Genomic DNA, 19,713 nt, shown 5'->3' with positions numbered 1-19,713 from the left:
TGGTACTAAATAGGTCTAATGATTGGCTAATGGACAAACCCACTTTGGGTGCGGGTGGCACCACCCAAAAGGCTTGTAGCCTGGGTGGACAAAAGGGAAAAGGAGGCTTGCTTCCTGCTTCTGCTGCTTGCTGCCTGCCACACCATGAGCTGTTTCTCTGTGATGCCCCCCTGCATTGGAGCCAGCCTACAATGGACTGAAACTTCTACAAACTGTGAGCTGAAATAAACCTTTCCTCCTTTAACTTGTGTCAGGTATTGTGTCCCAGCAATGAGAAAAATAACAAGGCAGGGACCTAAACTTGCGATTCTCCTCCCTCAGCCTCCCAGAGTGCTGGAATCTCAGGTGTGTGCCGCAGCACACACTCTCTGCCTGAGAAGAAGCTGGCATTTCCTCTACCAACAGTACACAGAAGTGATTTAATAAAAGCAATGCACCATTCAGAAGAAAGATATCTAGCAAATTAGCAAATTAGAAGGGAAATACCAGTTCCTTTTTTCCTAACAAAATGATTCTTTTATTGCTATAATACATAGCAGATACAAAAGTACCTTTAGCAAATACATAAATCAGCTGTTATGGCATAAACTACCAGTTTAAGTTTTTCCAAAAAGAAGCTACTGACTTTGTAAATAATTTAAAAGTAGAAACCAGATTATTTGGCTGCTACTTAATGCCTAATAACTTACAAAATGAGGAAGTCATCTTTCATTAGGTTTTTGTTCACATTTACAACCTTTGCTTAGACCTTGGCCTGACCAAAGACCTGCTCGGCACCTGAGCTCCTGAAGGCTTGTCCTTCCACTCATAGCTCTTTGAGGGCTAATTCCAGAGTCAGCACTGAAACAACAGTATTACTCAAAGCTACCCTTTGCAATGCAGTTTCAGGTCACAGAATCCTTTGTTCCCCCAGTCTCAGGTCAAACAAGCATGGTCATTTCATCCTCAAAGCCAAGGTCTACAGGGCCAACAGTGAAAGATCAGGAGATTCAAGCTGCACCTTTTATATCGACGTCCACCTCCTGAAGAACCTTCACAGTATATTCTGTTGGCAGGGAGAGTTAGTCCTCAGGATGCACATTGGGCCCGGCCACACAGTGATCACTAGGGCTTCTTGCGCTTTTAGCTGCTGCCAAGGCACGTCTGGAAGGTTCTGCCAGCTTACCCCCAGCAGAGGAAACAGAGTTCTCAGCCTAACCTCAGGTGACCTTTGGGATAGGTCTGATTCCAAGTCTCATTGCTGAAGAGTCAGTTTGAATTTGTGATACCATATAGAAATTTTTAAATAACAAACTTAGCTAAAACACAGAAACCGTGTCATCAAAATGCCTTCTTCAGCCCTGGGCTGCATCTAAGAGACATCTGTAAAGGGGAGAAAATGCTCAGTATACTGTTCTTGTATTAGGCTACTGGAAGCAAAGAATAAATTTAGAATATGGACCTAGAAAGCAATGACAACACAGATGTTAGGTGTAGTTATGTAAGTTTGAAAAAATCAGACGCAGCCTTCTGTGGCAAGGGCTAGCCTCAAATCTCACCCTCCACTTTACAAATGAGGAAACGGATGTCCAGAGAGACTGCAGTCCCGGGTCAGGGCCAGTCCTTCCTAATCCAACTCTCAAATCAAGGCAGGGATGGTCATTTTACAAAGCCCCAAACTCCTACCTGCAGATCTTAAGTAGTCTGCACAGGCAATAAATAAAACAGGAAGAAACCGTCCTTGTGTGAGGAGTTTCCTACAGAGCAGAGAAGTCCTAGGTGTGCACAGATGCTGAGGTACTTGCTTAAATTTGGCTGGTCACAGTTTTATACTATAATCACATCTCTCCATCCAGTATACAAAAGATAAAAGCGGCACAGAAGCATTTCATTTAGTTACTGACAAAGTAGTGAAAGAATTTCCTTGGGGGTCAGATTTGGCAGATGAGACTTTACCACATTTAAAAAAATGGAAAGATTAGAAAAGGCATACAAAAATTGGAGGGAAGTGTTCTTTAGGCATCTTTTAACTGTTCTTTTGATACCCTCTGAGTAACCTGGAAGGAATAGAGTTTTTCGAAAATGTTTATATTACTCTTAGACTGTCTCTTTCGGAGAATGGATGTGCTACAAAAACAACTGAAAGCAAAAGGCACTTTTTCTTCTTAAATTGTTGCCTTTAATGGTTTAGCTAATTCTTGTCCACAATTTTTATGGGACTGCTTATTAAAAATAAGATCTATGCTGAAAGGTCAGAGGATTCAACAAAGGTGACTCCCCTCTGAGAACACCAAACATGTTGCAATATAGAAAAGGTGGCTTCTGGAGTCTGATTTCTTTTAATTACCTGTGCTGGGTGAGTATAAAGACGCTCTAGACACAATGAATGCTTTCTTCACATGATGACACCTTCCAGTGTGTACTGGTGGAGCTGTGTGGGGCTGGCTCCTCTGTGAACCCTGCTCTTAGGACACACTGGAAGGGCAAGGGACCTCCTGGTGGGCTGCTTTCACACACACGCACGCACACACACAACATGACTGCTTTCGTCCTGCACAGCATGGACAGCTCTATCAGATCCAGGTCCAGGGCTGGACAGTCACTCCTCACACTTGTACTCTTGGCCCTGGTGCTGTACCCGGGAGAGAACGCGCTCGTAGAACAGCAGGTACGCGCTGGAGGATAGGACCTCCTGCAGGCTGGCTTTTCGAACAGTGTCATCTGAAATCCACAGCCACTGGTTGCTGGTGGAGAGAGGGTTCTTGGTCGAAGGTGGGGACCGTCGGTATGTGACAAAGTGTCCAGAGTGCATGTCTCCATGGTGGACGACAACGGCCATCAGCCGAAAGAGGTATGTGGAGGAGCTGAGCAACGGGAACAAATGTGAGCTGTTTATAAACAGAACAAAGCCTCCGAGACAGAAAATTCTAGGTGTTAAACATTAAGGGATCAGTACAACAGCACAGTGGACCCTTGACGTTCGGACTCTATTGATTCGCGAGGACTGGCTGTAACTCAAGTTGGCCAATTGAAGGCCCAGGCCTTCAAAGTCTCTCTCCAGTACACAGGCAGATCTCAGCGTCCTTAGAGAGACACTGGCCAGGATTTCTCACATAACCCCACACCGGAAAGGATGTTGTAATGTTCCTTCCAGAGCTCTTTAAAGTTTAAATCTATATCTGACACCATCTGGAAGCACAGGTGGCTAGCATTCATGTCGTAACTCAAGACTTTGGTTATAAGTTAAAACTAAACTTCCAGCCGTAACCCAAGTTGTTTGTTTGTCAGGCTGGTCATAACTCGAGGGTCCACTGTATGTCCGTACATACAAAGATTAAAACACAGATCTGTATTTACTGGTAAGGTAGGACGTCCAAACTCTTGAGTGTATATATATTATGAATATATGGATGCTTGCATCAAGTGATTTTGTGTATATCTGTAGTGTGTGCAGAATAATATGTGTGCATAAGAACGAGTATCTAGGTGGTATTCCCAGAAACTTACAATTTTCTTTGTACTTTATACCTACATATATATCACACATGCATGTATATATGTAAATTTTATGTACCTTAATTTTGCGGTACCGGGGATTGAACTCAGGACCTTGCGCTTGAGAGGCAGGTACCATGCCACTGAGCTAAATCCCCAGCTGTATAATTCTTATTTTTAAAAATGATTTCCATTTTGGACAAAAATGGGAATGTGTAATAAATAGTGAAATTTCATCTTAAAATGACATTTTAAAATTCATCTTTAGCTGGGGATTTAGCTCAGCAGCACCTCACCTGCCTGGCAAGTGTAAGGTCCTGAGTTTGATACCCAGTATTGGAAAAAAAAATTTAATCTTTACCTCTTCATTAATTTATTTCAAGGAAAAACATTTCAAAAATGTCCACAGGGAACAAAGAATGTGTTCCCTAGAAGAACAACACACCTGTAATCAGGAACAGCTGGGAGAGGGAAGGGCATCGTGGGTGTCAGTGTTGGCAATAAAGATGGGGAACAGGCGCCATTCATAAAAAGTTGTGTCTTGGGGGCTCCTGGCTGATTCAGAACTGCAAGAGAAAAAAGTCCCAAGTTGAAAATTAGCAGGAACTCTACGCTTTGATTACCTTGAAAATGAACTCCCCATAATGATACAAAGAAAAGTGTATCTCATTTTGTATTACATTGATTCATAAAATTTCCCACCTATTTGTCAGCACACCTAGCACCAGATCTACTGCTAGGCTTGATGACTCTGAATCTTCGAGCGTTCAATCCCTATTTGCTAAGGACATGCATCGGAGTTAAGCAGTATTAACTGACTGGCTTCTCACCTACACCACGGTTTCTCAACTCTGGCACTATTAACATTTTGGGCTGGCTAATTCCTTGCTGAGGAGGTGTATGCTGTGCATTCTACAGGGTTAGTAGCACCTCTAGTCTCTACTTGTTAGATGCCAGCCACCCTTCCCTTCGTGATGACAACCAACTGCCCAATGTTCCTAGTTGCTCTGTGTTGAGTCAATGATCTACACAGCCTCCTTTCTTTAATTCTGTCAGCTTCTAAAGGAGAACCCAGTGTAAAGCACTAACAAATGTTTCTGAGTGTGGGTAAAATAATTAAGGTGGCATTTATATCTCTGCAGGTGTCATATTTGGGGGCTTCTATGTACTATGTAGCTCACTGCTGTCATCTTCAACTGCAGCCACCATGCTCTGAACACAGCAGATCCACACCTAAGCCTGGAGAGGAGGAGGCCAGGGTGAAGAAAGCCTTGATTGAAAACAAGAGCTAAGGACTGAGTTGGTTCCCTACCTCAGCTGTTCCTGGCATTCATCTAGTGACCTGGTGAGAAAGAACAAAATGCAGTCTCCCTGAAAGGAGATTTTGCCAGGCCATCCAGTTATAGTTGTAAAGAGGAAAAGGAGTAAGGCTCACAGAACCAGGAAAGAATGGGATTCAGGAAGACAGTCTTGACTCCCTTAGGGGCAGTGCACAGGTGGTGAGGTGAGGTTTGGAGCCTACAGGTCAGTCATTTGTGACTCAAAAGAACTCAAAGTGCCTCATAAGATACCTTCAGAAAACTGCCAAACACCACATTCTTCTTTTTTGAGATAGGGTCTCGTTATGCAGCTCAGGCTGGCCTTGAACTCATGGCAATCCTCCTGCCTCAGCCTCCAAGTGCTGGGATTACAGGTCTGCACCATCACGCCTGGCCAAACACTACGTTCTATGCCAGTGCTGCCACTTGCTATTTGCCCTTTGACGAATCATTTCACCTCACAGATCCTCACTTTTCTCATCAGAATGACTGAAAGTAGTAATAGCCACCTTGCCTAACTTGGACCCCACCAATAAGTAACCTTGGAGGAGGACAGTAATGGAATGAGCTAAATAAATAATTCATTAAAGTCATAGGGCCGGAGATTTAGCTTAGTGTTGCCACTGCCTGCTTCGCAAGCGTAAGGTCCCAAGTTCGATCCCTGGTACCAAAAAAAAAGAAGTCATATCAACCCAAGAAGATGTTCAGTGACTGTCAGCAGGCCATTTCCTCCCTGCCTTTCTTGTATAAATGAGATGACTTTTGTATGCAAGTGAAAAGAAGAGAAAGGAAAAGAATTCACTGGAATGATACGAGGCAATTGTTTAGTCAAACAATCAAAAAGCAAGACTGAAATCTTAAGCTTTTGCTCCCTAAACTTCTTCATCTGTAATAGTTTTTCAAACTATGTATCTCAATACTGTGTAATTATACTGCTGTGCTGGGGATGAACCCAGGGCCTCACAAGTGCTAGGCAAGCACTTCACCACTGAGCTACACCCCAACCTGTTTCCTTCTTCCCTCCATTTGTCTCTCTCTCCCTTCTTTTGTGTGTGTGTGTGTGTGTGTGTGTGTGTGTGTGTGTGTGTGTGTGTGTGTGTTTGTGTGAGGGAAGAGCATACTAGGGATTGAAGCCAGGGCCTTCACACTGAGCTACATCCCCAGCTGTTTTTATTTTTTATTTTGAGGCAAGGTCTCACCAAGTCACTAAGTTGTCCAAACTGGGCTCAAACTTGTGACCCTCCCAGAGTGCTGGGATTACAGGCATGCATCACCATGCCAGGTTCCAAGATTTCTTAAGGAGATTAAAAAAATATATAGTAATGAAGAATGGGGATATAGTTTAGTGGTAGAGCACTTGCCTAGCCCATGTGAGGCCCTGAGTTCATCTTCAGTATCATAAAAGAAGAGAAATCTTCCTTCTTCTACCCCTAATCCTAATGTTCTTAAGAATAGGGGGAGGAAGAAGATAAAAAATGATCAATATATGCCATATATATATATATATATATATACATATATATATATATATCTTCAATTCCCCCAAACAGATATAAATATCATGTACTGCAAACATATACCACTTTAAATAAAAGCAACCACTGCATAAACCTTGAGCTCACGTCATAAAGGACCCAGAAGGTGGTGATGCCAAAGCCTTTCTCTGTGCGCCTGTCTGGCCTTAGGCACACACCTGGTTTGGGAGCTGATGGCCCATCCTGCAGTTCCAGCACAGGCCCTGGGTTCTCACCCAGCTTAGGGTTGTGCCGACTGGGTTTATGTCCCAGGAGACGGTACTTGTAGATGTCCATCATCAGGAACTCATTGAACTGCACGTGCTCGTGCCGCTTCAGAGGCGCGCCGTGGCTGGACCAGCTCAGCCGCTGGAGGTGGATGCACAGGCACTGAGGGAGCTGCGAGGGAAGGAACCGCCCAGAGCTGAGCCATTTCAAGAGCAACCCATGTGGATCCCTCAAAAGCAAAGGCAGGCGGGTACGTGGCATGGACTCACCTTCCCTAGTTTTAACTGTTTAACAAACGTGGTCCTCTGGTGTTCCACTTTTTCCCTGTTCATGGTTCCTTTTGCTTCAATCTGCAAGAAAAGCAACATTTCTCTGCAGAAATCCCTAGAGCAGGGCTGGGGATTTAGCTCAGTGGTGCCTCGCTTTCCTGGCAAATGCAAGGTCCTGAGTTCAATTCCCAGTACTGGGAAAAAAAATAAATAAAGATTTATGCATTATACAACAAATGTTGAAATAAATTAAAAAAAAAGAAATCCCCAGAAGAGAACACCTATGGCAAGCAGCAGATCAAGCTGCTTTTAATGCCTGCAAACCTATTGACTGCTACCTGCTGAAATCAACTCAGCTCCACAATTATCTGTGAATAGTCACGGATCCCTCTTGATCCTTAAATGTCCATTCCATGAACAGAATAGAAAATAAAGAATCAACACTGGAATTCTGATCCTGGCATATAATCTATTTTGGTTTTTGTCTTCAGAATTTAGAATTCTGCCCACACAGTGCCTCTTGATTCAGAGGGTGAAATTTAGTTGCATAGGGGCCTCGGGCAGGCAGCATAGGTGAAAAAGGCAGGATAGGAGAGGGGCTGGAGGGGACCACAGCAAATTGGAAAGGGCATGTCCCAACTGCAGGCACGCATCCATGTTTTTTATAACACTCAATGAAACGAAACCCATCTGCGAAACAAAAATCCATGTGCAGCTGCTTTCCAAACCAATCAGGTGGAAATGGCGGTGCCTGAAAAGATCCACTAGATTCAGAGGAGCTTGGGGCCAGAGTCACGAGAGATACTACAGAGGCGCAGAGGCCAGCGCCAGGGAAATGACACAGGCGTACCTTTGTACAGTTGTCACATACAACATCCCTCACGGACTCCGATGAGATGAAGTGGTGAAGGCAGTGGTCTAGGGTCAATGGATGGCCCTGCAGAGAAGTGGGAAATCGGAACAATTCAAAGGTGACTATCAGCGGGCAAGGAACGTCAGAGCTTTATTTTGGTACAGGTGGTCAATAAAGCTCTGCAAAACCAGTGTTTCATGAACAAAGGTGGAACTCCAAGCACTCTACACTGCTACTCCTGAGAGATTCAAGAGTAAGAGGACGTAACATGTAGAAAATTATAGGCTTCCACGCTGTTTAGATATTTCTGAATTTGAGAGGTGTTTGTATGTTTTCAAAAAGTCAAACTTTACACAGCAAAATGAAAACCATCCACCTTCCTCTCCCCATAACAGGCCCTGGTATCTCACATTAAAGTTTAAGGAGTTCAAGGAACCATGAAGTCCTTCCAGACCAAAATGTTTTCAGAACAGACCCTGAATAAACTGTGGATCAGTACATACCCAAGTGGCAGCAGGAATACTTAGTGAAAGGCTATCAAAGGTATCAAATCGAACAGGACTCTGAAACAAATATTGCAGAAAATTCAGAAAGGACTTAGAATCAATTCAATCGATGGAAGATATATGCCTATGAGATGGTTTAATATTTAGATGTTCACATTAACATAGTAAAATATAAAGTACTTAGATGAAAATTCTATTAGAAACAATCTTATAAACTTAATAGCTACAACATAATAGTAAAGAATAGCTTGGAAAGATTGTTAAGATTACAGACCTGAGCCACCAATTTTGAGACTGTGACCTAAGGAAATAACCATGAGCACATTTCCAGGTATTTTAATCATGCTATTATTCATAACAACAAAAATTTGGATAGCTGAAGCTGGGCATGGTGGCACATGCCTGAAATCCCAGGACTCCAGGAAGCTGAGGCAGGAGGATCAAAAATTTGAGCTCAGTCTGAACAACTTAGCAACTCTGTAAGAACTTCTCTCAAAAATAAAAAAAGGGCTAAGGTAACAGTGCGAAGGCCATGGATGCAATGGTCAGCAGCGGTTACAAACTGAACAGCTGAAACTTTTAGGGCATGATTAAATATGTTATAGCATGTCCACAGAATGACATAGTATAAGCCAGCCACAGCAGCACACACTTGGTTTTTTTGTTTGTTTGTTTGTTTTGTTTTTTTTGGTAGCACATACTTGTAACTCTAACAGTCACCAATGATGAAACTGATGATGCAGGATGTAAGGTTGAGCCTAGGCTGAGCAATTTAGCAACTTAACAAGACCCTGTCCCAGTCAAGACAAAAAAAGGAAAAGGAAGGAGAATAAAAGAAAGAAAGAAACAGTATACTAAAAATAATATAGTACTAGATTGTGTGGTTATGTGGAAACGTGTTCATGTTTTACTATTAAATTTTTTAAAAGTAGGTAATAAAATAGGGTAAGCAACCTCCTTTGGGTAACAGCAGAGTAGCCTGGCTAGACTTACCCTCCCTTGAGGTAACAGTTGCAAAATCTGGACCAAAATAAAAATATTTGAATGACTGGAGAATACCAGAAGAAGGCAAAAACTGAAAAGTCAATTCAGAAAAACAGAAATTCTGTAAATGATATTTTCCCATTTGTGGCCTTTTTACTCAGTTTATGCAGAGCAGGCAGCAAAAAGCAATGATCTTATGGGACTGAGTTATGAGAGACAGATGTCAGGGCTGGTAGAAAGATTCAGGGAAATCCCAGGAAGAGGGAGCCACAGAGAGGACGAGCGTCCAACTGTTGTGTGAATACTGCACCAGTTCCAGGGCGGACCACCAACCACACATGCACAGGGTGGACTCCAGGGGCCTGGCAACGTGCAGCAGCTGGGAGCTAAGACAACGGAGCAGAGACTGTGTTGCCCAAGGAGAGGGAAACACAATGTGGAATTTGAACCCTGCCAAATTAACTGCTACCCAGAAAAAAATTCATTTTCCTTCAGAGAAATGTAACAGAATACAAAGTCTCTATTACAGTGCTGAACATGCAAATAAAAAACAGATATGTAATACAAAGAGAGGAAAATGTCACCCATGGTGAAGTGAAAGAGATCATCTAGATGTTGGGATTAGCACACAAGGCCCTCATAGATGTATCACAAATATCAAGGACATAGGGGGAAATAAGGTAAAGGTGAGGTAAAGGCCACTAGGGAGAGAGTACGTGATACCCTGACAACTGAAAAATCCAAGAGTGAGACAGAAATAAAGAATAAGGTACAACACAAATCACAAAAGAAACCAGAATTTCTTTTTTTTTTTTTTTTTTTTTTTGGTACCAGGGATTGAACTTGGGACCTTGTGCTTGTGAGGCAGGCGGCAGAACCACTGAGCTAAATCCCCGGCCCCAGAACCTCTTGACAATGAAAAACCAGCTGCTGTGGTTGCTCCCATCACAACAGGATAAACTGTGAAAATCAGAAATTATGGATCAGATCAGTCAGATAATTTTGTGAAAATCTACATTACCTTAACTGGAGCTCATCAAGTTCCTACTGAGCGTGTGCGGGTGCATTTCAGAGGGGTCATTTGATCTTTTGGTAAAGAGTCTAACTGGGAAGCTACTCTATGATTGTGATCAATCTCTTGAAACCCATCTCAATGGAAGGCAGTTCAAAAAAAATCAAGACTGACACAGTTCTTATCTTACGAAGAAAGCAGCAGAAAACACACGATGGGAGGACTTGACTCAGATTGAAAAAGAATGCAGAGAAAAAGGAAAGCCCTCCTACGCTGAAACAGATCCTGGTGAGGGATTAATGAATGTTAAAGAAAATTTATGAAGATGGAGATGAAGATATGAAGTGAACCATTAATAAAACCTTGGAATTGCAATTCCTCTAAAGCTGAAGCCATGGACTGGGTCACACCAAAGGCCTGAGCTACAGGCATACACTCAAGGACAGGAACTGCTGGACCCAGCGTGCTCTCTGTGCCCATGGACCTCAGCAGCGCCGGCCATGGGACTGGCAGATGTGCACACACCACACACACTTTTAACATGAGTCATAAATTCAAGCCCAGCCTGGGCTACGTAGTAAATTTGAGGCCAGCCTCAACTACATGTGAGACCCTGTCTCAAAAAAACAACAACAAAAAAATGCTGGGCGTGGTGGTTCACACCTATAATCCCAGCACTCTGGAGGCTGAGGCAGGAGGACTGCTGTGAATTCAAAACCAGCCAGGGCATAGTGAGTTCCAGGTGAGTCTCAACTACATAGTGAGATCCTGTCTCAAAAAACCAAAAAAACCAAACGACCAAAAAACAACAACAACAAAAAACTCAGGGCAAAACAACAATATTTTTATGTTTTTTCTTTGTTTTGAGACATGATCTCATATGTAGTTCAGGCTGATCTTAAACTCACTATGTACTCCAGGCTGGCCTCGAATTTGCAGCAATCCTCCTGCCTAAGCCTCCCAAGTGTTGGGATTAAAGGTGTGTGCCATGTCCAGAAAAACAATATTTTTATAGAAATGAAATATAAGTGTATCTGTCACAAGCAGACCTAAAATGATAATGGAATCTTTTAGACTAAATGGGAAAAACATCACATGGACTTAGATCTATAAGAAGACTAAAGAAAACTAAACATGGCAAACTTAAAAAAAATGGTAAAAAAAAAATCTTTTCTTTTAATTCCTTTAAAAGACACACAACTATTTAAAGCAAATCACAACACAATATGGTACATATGTATACAATATGTACATAGATTTAATCTACAGTATAAAAATAGCACAAAGTCTGGGGTAATAGAATTAAACTTTTATTATATTCCAGTACTTTACATCAAGGAACAAAAACCAACTCTAGGCCAAATGTAGTACTCTAAATCAACTCTACATAGACTATAGTATGGTAAAATCACATGATATAATCATATACACGTGCACAGAGAATGAGTAAAAATGTATAAATAAAAGGCCAATAAAGGAATTACAACAGAATACTAAAAGTACTTAACACAAAAGAAGCAAGGAAATGAGGGACAGAAGAACAAAAAATGTATATGACAAGTAGAAAACAAATGATAAAATGGTGAACCTAAGTTAAATCATAAAAATACTTAGATTAAATGTAAATGGACTAAACATTCCAATTAAAAGGCAGATTGCCAGGCCGGAGATTTAGCTCAGTGGTTCTGCTGTCTGCCTCACAAGCACAAGGACCCGAGTTCGATCCCCAGTACCACCCTCTGCAAAAAAAGAGGCAGATTGCCAAGATGTCTTTTTTAAAAACCCCATTATATGCTATCTATTTTAAATACAAAGACAGGTCAAAAATAAAAAGAGCCAGGTATGGTGGCACTCGGGTGCAATTCTGAGAGTCTGAGGCAGGCAGATCAAACTTTCAAGCCCAACCTGGGCAGTTTAGTGATTTAGTGGGATCCTTCCTGTCTCAAAAGAACTGGGGATGCAGCTCAGTGGTACAGGGCCCCTGTGTCTAATCTCTAGCACCTGGTGGTGAAGGATAAGAGAACAAGAAAAAAGGGGTAGGCCAGGCATGGTGGTACATGCCTGTAATCCTAGCTACTCATGAGGCTAAGGCAGCAGGATGACAAATTCAAGGTCAGCCTTTGCAACTTAGTGAGATACTGTCTGAACCTAAAAAAAAAAGGCTAGGGATATAGCTTAGTGGTAGAGTACTTACTGAACATGCATGAGGCCCCGGGTTCAATCCTCAGTATTGCCAAAGAAAAAGAAGAGGGGGAGGAGGATAAACCATAGAAATACTACTTAGAAGAAAACAAAATCACTCAATAGGTTTGAATCACTGAAATTTAATCAGAGATTAAAAAAAGACATTTTATCATGACAATAAGTCAACTCATTATAGCATATGTGCTTGAATTCAGTGCAAAGTTTAAAAAGAAAAAAAAAATATAACTAAAGAAACAGACAAATTCCAGCAAATACTTAAGTAAGAAATAACACCAATATTAAAAAAATCTTTCAGGGAACATAGGGAATGCTTCCTAGATTACTTTGTAAGCCTAGCACAATCCTCCTAGCAAAGCCGGACAAAGGCATTACAAGAAAAGAAAACTGTAAGGCCAGTATCTTCATAATCATGAAACTAATATCCTTTAGAAAATATCAGCAAATCAAATCCAATAATACAAAAAAAACTAATATACCATAAAGAGGTTTACCTCAGAAATGCATGGCTAGTTTAATATTAGAAAAACAATATAATTCAGCACATTAATGAGATAAAATGATAATAAGATCATCTTAATAGATACAGAAAATGCATGACAAGATTCAATCACTAGTCATCATAAAAACTCTCAGCAAGGGCCGGGGATTTAGCTCAGTGGTTCCGGTGCCTGCCTGGCAATCACAAGGGCCCACGTTCGATCCCTGGTACCAAAAAATAAAAAATAATAATTAAAAAAAAACTCTCAGCAAACTAGGAACCTTCTCAATGTGATAAAAGATTATATTAAAACCAAAAGCTAATACCATACTTAATTATGAAATACCTGACACTTGCTTCATAAGATTTAAAACAAAATAAAGATGTCTGCCATCACTATTTTTACTTATCTTGGCACCAGAGGTGCCAATTAGGGTATAAGGCAAAGAAAATACATAAAGGAAGGAAGAAAGAAAGGAAGGAGAGAAAAGAAACTAAAACTATTCCTATTTATAGATATGATTATTTACCATCTACAATAAGACTTCTAGAACTAATAATACATTTTTGCAAGCAAGGTTGATAAATAAAACCTATTTCTATAAACTAGTAGTATATAGTCAGAAAATAAAAAATTTAATTCCACATATACCTTCAAAATATAAAGTACAAGGAAAAAATAAGAGATGATGGACAAGTTAGAGATTAAAATATATGTAAGAGCGAGGTGTGGTGGTGCATGCCTGTGATCCCAGCACTCGGGAGGCTGAGGCAGAAGGATCGCTGCTAGTTTGAGGCCAGCCTGGACTACATAGTGAGTTCAGAGCCAGCCTGAACTACAAAGTGAGACCCTGTCTCAAAAAATAAAATAAAATACTAAAGGTGTAGGGGAACTGGGAAGCATAGGGGAAAGGAAATAAGGGAAAAAATATGAGAAAAGGAAAAAACGGAAACAAAATCTTTGTAAATAGGGGAGGGTTGATTGGGGTGAAGGGAGGGCAGGAGTATGAGGAAAAAATGAGAACCAAGATCTGTCATGTGAAGGTACAAGATCCCAATGATGACTGTAACTGTACTGCATACTTAAAAAGTACCAATAAACTTCATTTAAAAAAATAATAAAAATAAAACAAAATAGAATAAAATAAATGTAAGAATATCAAGTAATTGTAATATATAAACTTTATTTTTTTTTAAGTTCCACACACATTAGTCATCAGGGTAATGCCAATCAAAATGAAGTAACAAAACAAAAAAGCAAACTGGGAGTGGAAGAAAATATTTGCAAACCACATATATATGTATATAATGAGGGCTAATATCTAAAATCTATAAGGAACGAATACAAATTAACAGCAGAAACTCCTCCCCTTGCAAAAACAAAACAAAACACAACTAAAAAATGGGCAACAGACTTGAAGAAGCACTTTTCCAGGGAAGACACAAAATGAGCACAGGATTCAAATCACTAATCATCGGGGAATACAAATCAAAACCCAGTGAAGTATCACCCACATGTTTGGATGGCTATTACTAAAAAAAGACAAATAACAAATGTTGGAAAGAGTGTGGAGAAAAGGGAATTTTGTACACAGGTGTGTGTGTGTGTGTGTGCGCGTGTGCGCGCGTGTGTGTGTGTGTGTGTGTGTGTGTGTGTGGCACTGGAGACTGAACCGAGAGTCTTCTCACTGAAGTACAACCCCCAGCCCTTTTCTATTTTTTATTTTGAGATAGGATCTCACTAAGTTATTAAGTTACCCAGACGAGGCTCGAACTCGCAATCCTCCCGCCTCGTTATAGATATGTATCACTGTGCCTGGCTCTCTATAATTTTTTGAAGAATCTCCATACTGTTTTTCACAACGACTGTACCAATTTGCATCTTCATCAGCAATGTAGGAAGGCTCCGGGGCCGGGGATTTAGCTCAGTGGTGCCAATGCCTGCCTTGCAAGCGCAAGGCCTGAGTTTGATCCCTGGTACCAAAAAAAAGAAAGAAAGTATAATCAAGAGTTCCCACTTAGCTGGGTGTGGTGACACATTCCTTAATCCCAGCACTCCAGGAGGCAGAGGCAGGAGGATCCCAAATTTGAGCCCAGCCTGGACAATTTAGCAACTCAGCAAAACACCATCTCAAAACTTCTAAAAAATGAAATGAAATAAAATAACATGGGCTACAGATGTAGTTCAGCATGAAGGTCCTGAGTCCAATTCCCAGTATTAACCTCACACACATACACAAAAAAGAAAAATTAGTGTATAACCCAGCATCCCCTCTCCTAGGGATGTACCTGAAGGAAGTGAAATCTGCACCTCAGCGTTATCACAACAGCCAAGAAAAAGAAACAACCTAAGTGGCTGTCAAAAAATAATAGCCAGATATATATCTATGTATCTTCCTATTGTACATATGGGAAAGACACATATACACACACATAGATATACATATACACTTATATACACTGATGCAGACACAGACGTATATACAACGGAATATTATTTGGCCATTAAAGAGGAAATCCTGCCATCTGTGACAAAACGGATGAACTTGGAGGGTAACATAGCCTAAATAAAGTCAGCTCTAGACACAGAAAGATGGGCACCACATGATTGCACTTAAATGTGAATCTCGAAAAGTCAAACTCACAGAAGCAGAGAATAGAATGGTGACTGCCAAGGTAGGGCCTTCAGTTATAAGATGAATAAGTTCTGGGAATCTAGCGTACAACATGATGACTACAGTTAATAATACTGCATTGTATACGGGAAGCCTGCTAAGAGAGTGGATCTTAACTGTTCTCACCACATGCATGTCGTGTACACACACACACACAAACTACGTGAGGAGATGGATATGATAATTAGCTTGACTGTGGTAAAATTTTCAGTGTATATAAAATCATCCCTTTGTATATCTTAAGTATATACAATCTTTGTTGGTTAATTGTATCTCAGTAATTCAGGGATAAAACCTACAATAAGATACCACTTCGTCCCTACAAGGATGGCCAGACTCAACAAGTCAGACAGCAAGCGTTGGGAAGGCTGCAGAGAAATTGGAACCCTCCCACAATCCTGGTAGGAGCATCAAATGATGCAGACACTTTGGAAGATGGTCTGGCAGTCCCTCAAAAGGTTAAATGCAGTTATCACATGAGGTAGCAGTTCTCCTCCTAGGTTTATACACAACCAAAATGAAAATGTATGCCCACAGTAAAATGTGTACACAAAACCTTAGACATAATACCCCCAAGGATCCAAAGGATCCTTGGAAACGATCCAAATGCCTATCAACTGATGAGCAGATGGATAAACGTGGTTTATCTATGAAACTCAATATTACTTGGTTATAAACAAGAATGATGTACATGCTAAGACATGTGAGAACCCTGAAAATATTACGCTAAGTGAAAGAAACCAGATACAAAAGGATACCAATGGTATGAGTGACTCCATTTATAGGAAATATCCAGAACAGGCAAACCTGAGACAGAGGTAGATTAGTGCTTCCAGGGGCTGGGAGGAGGAGAGATTGATAAAAGAAAGCAGTGTGTGCGCGCGCGCATGCGTGTGCGTGTGCGTGTGTGTGTGCGTCTGTGTGTGTGTGTGGAGCCCAGGCAATCACAAATTTCCATGAATCTTAACTTAAAAGAAAATCTCATCAGGGTATCAAGGACAGGAAATGTATTTACCTGGTGTTCACAGTGTTTGCAGACCATGTTACTAGTAAGTCTTCCATGAAACGGGTGTTGAGACTTCCAGTGATTGGATGTGGGATGAGGAGACCCTGGAATGCAAAACATCTTTTGATACACCATTTTCAGTCCTTTGGCATCACCTTCAAACTTCACTCTTCTTTTCAGTACGCAGTAAAAACTGTTCTTGAAAGGTACATGGAAAGAGCTTTCCTTATTGACTCGCACCAAATAGACAGACACCCTGTTCCTTCACGGGAGAATTTCTACACAACTTAACGTGTGATTTCCAGATAATGGGTACAGCTACGCTTTAAGAAAAGAAACTGTGTTTAACAACATCTTTTTTACAAACATAAGCTTAAAATGATAGAGAGCTCAAAAGAACGGTACTACTGTTAAGTGAGATCCATTTCTGAAATGGTCAGAACAAGCAAGTACTGAAGAACCGGGGTGTTCTCAGGTCAGGAATGGGGCTGAGTAAACTAAACATGAGTGAGAAACCAGGGCTCTGAAGTCAGGCAGCCCTGGGCTGATTCCTAGCTCTGCTTCTTGTTAGCTAGGTAACATGAAAGTCCTTTTATCTCTGTATGTTTCGTTGCTGGAAACGAGGATAATTATTATCCCAATGTCTCCAATATCATCAACTTCACAGAGTTGTTGTGAAGCTTAGGAGAGGAACTACAATACCTTGCATACAATATGGGATTGAAGAATAAGCCTTTCTATTACTACTAAGGCACAAAGGGATTGGTGGGTCAATTTTATTTTTTAAGTGTTAAGAAAACAAGGATTCCTAGAGAACTGTGATAATTTGCACTAAAAGTTGCCCAAAATGGAAATGCTGAGGATGAGACAGATTCAGCTCACTGAGTTCTTCCTCAGGATACGAAATTCAAGGATGTAAAAAGAAACCCCCCACTTTTTTTTTTTCTTTTGGTACTGGGGATCAAACTCAGGACCTTGTGCTTGTGAGGTAGGTGTGGTACCAACGAGCTAAATCCCAGACCCAAGAAAACCCTTATTTGAAGTAAACCTTTGGGTTAAGGCTGTCTGGTGAGGAAACACCAAGAAAGTCATTTAAAGCTGTTTCCAAAACACAAGTCCCTTTGCAAGTACATCATAGTTCAGGCTGTTGTCACCAGGAAAAATAAAAAGCTTTTAAAAGCAAAATTATTGTCATATTGAAAAAGCACATGTCTCGTTACATTTCAGTGGAAAGCAACTACCTCTTGTGCGGCAGGTTATTTGTTTGGGAGTTACTTCTGACTGCTGCTGTAGGGGAAAAAAGAAATAGACTGAAAATCCTACAACAATCATTTATCACCCCACCACTCCCAAAATCTTACAAGTTTCTGTGTTGATTGCACCATCAAAATCAACTTCCAACCAAGCTCACATTTCAAAAGGTAGCCTTAATTATCCTCTCTGGTTGGTTACTATGAATATTCTTTTGCCAAATGCAATTGAAACACATTTTTCTTCAGAATATCTCCCCTCTTTACTGGTTAACTTTTATCAACTCTCTAAATATTTCACTGTTACTGGAAAATGAGGACCCAGTTAGCAATTTAAAGACCCTTATTTCCTCTATTAAACAGGAAAAAAAATAATACACTCTTTCTTCTCAACTGTTGAACTATAGCAACAGATCGTTTTAAAGAGGCTGGCATCACAGCCAGAGATACCAACTGCAAAGCATGTAGTTCAGGACCCTCCCTGTCCTTATTCCCATCCTGACTTTCACTGAATCTTACGTTTTTGTGTTTAAGGTTGATAAAGCTCCTACTTGTATTTCCTATGCTTAAACTGGATGAATTATATTTGAAAATATTAATGGTTTACCTCCAGGGAATGGACATCGAACAAATGTGTGACCCTGGGTTGACGGTCTCGCTCATCTTCCAGGGATGAGGTAATGACATGGAACAATTCATGAGCATCCTGTAAAAGGGCAAAGAATTCCTCGAAAAGGCCTGATGAGGCAAGAGCAGGATCAACCACTGCCTAGCAGCCCATTGGGCAAACTTCCTCCCAACCTAAAAGCTAATACGGACAGTTTGCCTGCCTAGACCCTTCTGTCAAATGGGAACTGTTGTCACACTAGACACTTTCACAAGTAAAACCCTCAACTCGGGGGCCCAAGAGGAGCAAGAAGGAGCGAAAGCAATTGGCTGTCTTCACGCTACTGGTCTCTGAGGCTGTCAGCTTGAGTGAGATGGCCCTGACCTCCATTCCACCAGACTCCGAAGAGGCATTTTTAAGAAGTCGTGGTGATATATACATAATATAAATTTACCAGCTTAACCACTTTAAATTTTTTTTTTATTTATTTATCTATCTATCTATCTATCTATCTATCTATCTATCTATCTATTTATTTATTTATTTATTTATTTATTGGTACCAGGGATCGATCTTGAGACCTTGCACTTGTGAGGCAGGAGGCAGAACCACGGAGCCAAATCCCCGGCACTTAACCATTTTTAAATGTACAATATAGTCAAATAATTCTAGTCACCAGAGAAAGATTAAAAAAGTATTTTCTAAATGGGAAAACACTTCAAACATACAACTGGATTACTTGAGATGCGTTTTAAGAAAGTGTGGCTATCAGCAACATCATGTTTAAAAATGAACACATGGCTTCCAATTAATGCGGAAACAAGAGATGATTCTTAAAAATAAGGCTAGGCACAATGGTACATGCCTGTGATCTCAGCTACTCAGGAAACTGAGGCAGGAGGATCCCAAGTTCAGAACAGGCCAGCCTGTTTCAACTTACTGTGACTTTGCCTCAAAATAACAAGTTTTAAAAAGGTAGTGGCGCTGTAGCTCAGTGGTAGAGTGCTTGCCTAGCATGTGCAAGGCCCTATTTTTTGTTTGTTTGTTTTTCAGCTTTAATTGAGTTTATTGGTACATTTTAGGGATAAAGTACAGTTACATTCATTGTTGGGATCTTGTACCTCTACATGACAAGTCTTGATTCTCATTTTTTCCCCTTACCTCTGCCCTCCCTTCACCCCCTCCTCCCCTCCCCATCTACAAACACTTTATTTTCATCTTTTCATTCTCTCACATTTTTTTCTTTTCCCTTTTTACTCTTCCCCTACCCATCCCACCTTCCCTACACCTTTAGCTCCTTTCTTCCCATTTCTAAATGTCAGTAATCTTATTA

At 40.9% G+C, this 19,713-nt stretch overlaps 1 protein-coding gene and 1 pseudogene across 2 annotated transcripts in view; one reads left to right on the top strand and one right to left on the bottom strand.

Annotated features, from left to right (window-relative positions):
• Positions 1 to 559: 559 nt before the first annotated feature.
• Usp30 (ubiquitin specific peptidase 30) overlaps positions 560 to 19,713 on the bottom strand; it is a 27,494-nt gene continuing 8,340 nt past the window's right edge. The window contains exons 5-13 of one of the 2 annotated variants that reach the window (XM_033762387.1): positions 18,381 to 18,479; positions 17,765 to 17,807; positions 16,533 to 16,627; positions 8,161 to 8,220; positions 7,655 to 7,741; positions 6,805 to 6,885; positions 6,487 to 6,706; positions 3,920 to 4,040; positions 560 to 2,843 (exon numbers count right to left, since the gene is read on the bottom strand). In XM_033762387.1, the coding sequence (XP_033618278.1) occupies positions 2,579 to 2,843; positions 3,920 to 4,040; positions 6,487 to 6,706; positions 6,805 to 6,885; positions 7,655 to 7,741; positions 8,161 to 8,220; positions 16,533 to 16,627; positions 17,765 to 17,807; positions 18,381 to 18,479 (1,071 nt within the window). In that variant the 3' untranslated portion in view covers positions 560 to 2,578. Of the gene's footprint in view, positions 2,844 to 3,919; positions 4,041 to 6,486; positions 6,707 to 6,804; positions 6,886 to 7,654; positions 7,742 to 8,160; positions 8,221 to 16,532; positions 16,628 to 17,764; positions 17,811 to 18,380; positions 18,480 to 19,713 lie in introns of both variants that reach the window. The other variant, XM_033762386.1, reaches the window with a different exon arrangement.
• On the top strand, positions 8,479 to 10,543 carry LOC104848265 (annotated as a pseudogene).

Source organism: Fukomys damarensis, unplaced genomic scaffold (assembly GCF_012274545.1).
Source record: "Fukomys damarensis isolate Sample0158 unplaced genomic scaffold, DMR_v1.0_HiC HiC_scaffold_12, whole genome shotgun sequence".
Taxonomy (NCBI): domain Eukaryota; kingdom Metazoa; phylum Chordata; class Mammalia; order Rodentia; family Bathyergidae; genus Fukomys; species Fukomys damarensis.
Note: the sequence above shows the minus strand (reverse complement) of the source record. Positions and strands in the feature narration are given on the sequence as shown.